The sequence below is a fragment of the Nannospalax galili genome, unplaced genomic scaffold (assembly GCF_000622305.1).
Source record: "Nannospalax galili isolate Female #2095 unplaced genomic scaffold, S.galili_v1.0 scaffold385, whole genome shotgun sequence".
Taxonomy (NCBI): domain Eukaryota; kingdom Metazoa; phylum Chordata; class Mammalia; order Rodentia; family Spalacidae; genus Nannospalax; species Nannospalax galili.
The window spans coordinates 1,382,993-1,387,260 of NW_008354956.1; the positions used below are offsets into that span (position 1 = coordinate 1,382,993).

The following is a 4,268-nucleotide window of genomic DNA, read 5'->3' on the forward strand; positions in this document are numbered from 1 at the left end:
GATCATAGGGCTGCCAGGCATGGTGGCGCACACCTTTAATCCCAGCACTTGGGAGGCAGAGGCAGGTGGATTTCTGTGAGTTCGAGGCCAGCCTGGTTTACATAGTTCCAGGCCAGCTGGGACTACAGGGAGACCCTGTCTCAAAAAAAAAAAAAAAAAAAAATCATAGGAAAGACAGGTGTAGTGATGTGCTGGTTATTCCAGCACCTGGAGAGTTCAGGCCAGCCTAGGTTACACAGCAAAACTCTGCCAGAAAAAAAACAAAAAAGTCTGGCAACATAGCTCAGTTGGTAAGGTGCCCGTCTAGCATGTGCAAAGCCCTGGGTTCAATCCCCAGTGCATGAACTGGGTGTGATGATTCATGTCTGTAATTCCAGCATTTGGGAGGTGAAGGTAGGAGTTCAACGTCAGCCTGGGATGCATGAGAGACACTGTTTTGTTTTGTTTTTGTTCAAGTGCCAGGAACATGTCCCTTCTCTGGGTATGGTTGGGATGCTTATTTTGAAAGGAGGCAACTGAGGCACAGATTTGGTTATTGAGTCCTGCACCGAGTGAGTGGTGAGGCAAGGCTACACCACTTCGCGCCCAAAATAGCCAATTATTCTAATTACCAACCGCCGATTGGGGCCAGGCCCTGAACTGACTTGAGTCATCTAGCTCCATCCCGGGATAGACCGTCCAGGAATGCACGATCACACCCCCCCCCCCCACTTCACCCAGCGAGGCCTCGGCCCGCGCCTCCTCCCCGGCGCGCGACGCTCACCACCCGTCCCGGTTCCAGGTGCGGAGCCCACAGCTCCTTCACCATCTCCGTGTGCAGAAACTCGAACAGCACCGTGTCCGCCATGCTCCGCCTCTCACCCCGCTCTCATTGGTAACCTCCGGAAGCTCAGCCTACACGTCGCTGCGCGTGCCCGCCTCGTCCTCCAATCTGATTGGTGATCTACACGGCCCACGCCCTTGCTCCCCGGGCACACGCGATGCGCGCGTGAGCCTGGGAAACAAGGAGCGGACCCACCGCCCTTCTCATTGGCTAGCACGATAACGGCTTCCGCCCTCACTGCTCTCTGCCCTCACAGCGTCCGGGTCCTAGAACATTCCTATTGGCGGAATCTCTGATCACGTGACAATTCGAGGTTAGGAAAAAAAAAAAAGTCCATTTATCCCCTGCAGACTTTCCCCAAGGCACAACAATGAAGAGACTTGCTTAATTGTTTCTCTATTGGCCGTACCTGGCCTCACGTGACTCTACGGTGCTAATAATTTGCTTTCTAATTGGTCTCCAGCAACCAACTCGCCAACGCCTCCCCAATCCACTTTCCTATTGGCTGGAATGGCAGCCTTCCCCTTCCCGCGGTGAAGCCGGCTTACTTCTACCAGGCAGCGCATCCCAGAGCTTCGTAGACCAGGTAAGGCCTTCGGAAGTCTGCAGCCGCTGGTCTCCGTGTTAGTGCTTCCTGCTTCCCTGTTAGTGCTCCCTCGTCTCCTCTTAGTGTTCTCTGTTTCCCCGGTAGTGCACCTCGGTCGTGCGTTTGTGCTCCCTGGTCTCCTGGTAGTGCTCCCTGCGTACCCGGTAGTGTTTTTCAGTCCCGTATTAGTGCTTCCTGGTCACCCCGTTAGTGCTCCCTGTTTCCCCAGTAGTGCCCCTTTGGTCTCGCGTTAGCGCTCCCTGGTTGCCTGGCAGTGCTCTGATCCCTCAGTAATGCTCCCTGCTCCCCCGTTAATTCTCCCTGTTCCCCCATTAGTGCTCCCTGCTCCCTCATTAGTGCTCCCTGCACCCCCATTAGTACTTCCTTGGAAGGTTGTCCTTTCTCAGTGTGCCCTGACCCCTAAGCGGCCTGTGCTCGGCGTGGTCTCTGCTAGGACAGTCTAGAAACCCTTGTTCCGAAGCTTTTCAAAAATTATTTTATTGCCGGGCGCGGTGGCGCACGCCTTTAATCCCAGCTCTTGGGAGGCAGAGGCAGGCGGATCTCTGTGAGTTCAAGGCCAGCCTGGTCTACATAGTGAGTTCCAGAACATCTGGGGCTGCAGGGAGACCCTGTCTCAAAAAGACCAAAAAAAAAAATTATTTTATTTTGACTGGGAAGAAAGGGGAGAGTTGCCATCTTGGCGATCCTGGCATGCAGACAGCTGGCAGGTGGCAGATCTCAAAGCTTAGTTGAGATGTAAAAACAGGGCCCACAGGCAATCATGCCTTTATAAGTAACCCTTTCTCAGAGGTCATAAACCAGACAACCCCCTTCCCCCAAAATTTATTTTATTTTATTGTTTTAGCCGGGCGTGGTAGCATACGCCTTTAATTCCCGCACTCAGGAGACAGAGGCAAGTGCATCTCTATGAGTGCAAGGCCAGCCTGGTCTACATAGTGAGTTCCAGGCTAGCTGGGGCTACAAGGAGACCCCCACAGTTTGTGTGGAGGTCAGAGGACAACTTGTGGGAGTCTCTTCCCTCCTTCCACTATATGGGTCCTGGGAACCGAACTCAGATCGTCGGGCTACCTGCTGAGCCCTCTCGTCAGCTCTAGTTCTAAAGCTTTGATGGAGCTGGTGGTCCTGTTTCTCCTGTATGCACACTGATGATACTGGGGTGCAGAATTCCAAGTTATCACAATGTGCACCAGAGGAAACTGAGGCCAGGACTGGCTAGGAGGATCTGGGGGGACTGGGGCTCCCGGGCCTGCACCCTCACATCTGGCTCTTCTCCACCTCCTAGCCATGGCATCCCAGGATCGTCGTCGTCGTCGGAGGCCAGGGACGGTGGTACCTGGGGAGGCCACCGAGACAGACTCGGATCTGTCTGCATCGTCGTCTGAGGAGGAGCTGTACCTGGGCCCCTCCGGGCCCACTCGCGGCCGTCCTATGGGGCTGCGTGTGGCCGGGGAGGCCACGGAGACTGACTCGGAGCCAGAGCCAGAGCCCATGGCGGCACCTGGGGACCTGCCCCCGCTGGTGGTGCAGCGCGAAGCTGCGGAGACATGGGGCGCAGAGGAGGCCCCAGCCATGACCCCTGCGCGCTCGCTGCTGCAGCTCCGGCTGGCGGAGAGCCAGGCGAGGCTGGACCAGGATGTAGCAGCGGTGGTGAGCGGTGTATACCGCCGTGCGGGGCGTGATGTGGCCGCCCTGGCCGGGAGGCTGGCAGCTGCCCAAGCTATGGGGTTGGCGGCAGCCCACAGTGTGCGCCTGGCACGTGGGGACCTCTGTGCTCTCGCAGAGCGACTGGACATTGTGGCTGGCTGTCGCCTGCTGCCGGACATCCGAGGTGTGCCGGGCACTGAGCCTGGTCAGGATCCGGGACAGAGGGCCTGAGTTGACAGCCTATGTCCCTCAGACTCTGTCTCATGGTGGTCATCCTTGCCACCTGTTGGACCTGGGTCTGTCTTTTGTTACCTCCCCCCTGCAATCTTGCTGGATAGTGACCTGGTTTCTCTCCTTAGTCTGGACCCTGCTACTGGCCTGGTCCCAGCCCTCAAGAAAGTAGCTGCTCTTGGGTCTTTATCCACCTGAGTTCCACTGTACCCCACCATTCCCAGCATCTCTTCTCTGCCTTTGGTTTCAGCACAGGAGCCTTGAGTCTTAGCATCTTTGCTGTCTTGGCCTGATTTCACTCTTAGCAGTTTCTGGGACTTCCTCTACCACCGAACTCCCACAAGGCTCTGCCCAGATTTTATGGACATCAAGTTGTCAGACAGCTTCTCCTAGCTCCTCCTCGTCCATCCCTGGGCTTAAGTCCCATCCTCTCACCCTGGTCCTGTTTCCTGCATTTGGCTCCACTGCTAGTTTTGGCTTCCTTTTGGGGGTGGGGGCATACCTTGGCCTAGGATCTGGGGATTCCTTATGACTCTTCACGCTCAAAATGTTGCCCCCTCCTCACCCAAGGACTTGAATCTTCTCCACACCCTGGAGGTCAATGTGGCCAGGTACAGGAACAGGTCTTGTTCCCTCTGACACCCATCAGGGGCTTGAGCCCAGCACAGCGACCCTTGGTGTTTTGAGTGCTGTAGGACATGACTCCACAAATACAAACCTACCAGGCATTTACTGTGTTGGTTTCTGGAAGCCAAAAGGGCTTGGATTTCTGACCCTGCCCAGGGTTGAGGATAACAGCTTCATTTTTATTCCTTTCTGCTGCTTTTTGTTTTGATCCTGGCTCTAGCCTCTCCTCCCTATTCACATTTATTCCCCTCCCCCATCCGTACCTTAACCCATTTGTAAGCTGAGTCCCAGGATGGGTGGGAGAGTTCTATGACTGATTAAAACACAAGGCATTTC

The 4,268-nt window shown here is 55.4% G+C and overlaps 1 protein-coding gene across 1 annotated transcript; it reads left to right on the plus strand.

Moving 5' to 3' along the window:
* Positions 1-1,163: 1,163 nt before the first annotated feature.
* On the plus strand, positions 1,164-4,268 carry Bloc1s3 (biogenesis of lysosomal organelles complex 1 subunit 3). Its single transcript, XM_008852018.2, has 2 exons — positions 1,164-1,409; positions 2,713-4,268. Exon 2 carries the CDS (start codon positions 2,715-2,717, stop codon positions 3,303-3,305), a length of 591 nt encoding a protein of 196 aa, XP_008850240.1. The 5' UTR covers positions 1,164-1,409; positions 2,713-2,714; the 3' UTR covers positions 3,306-4,268.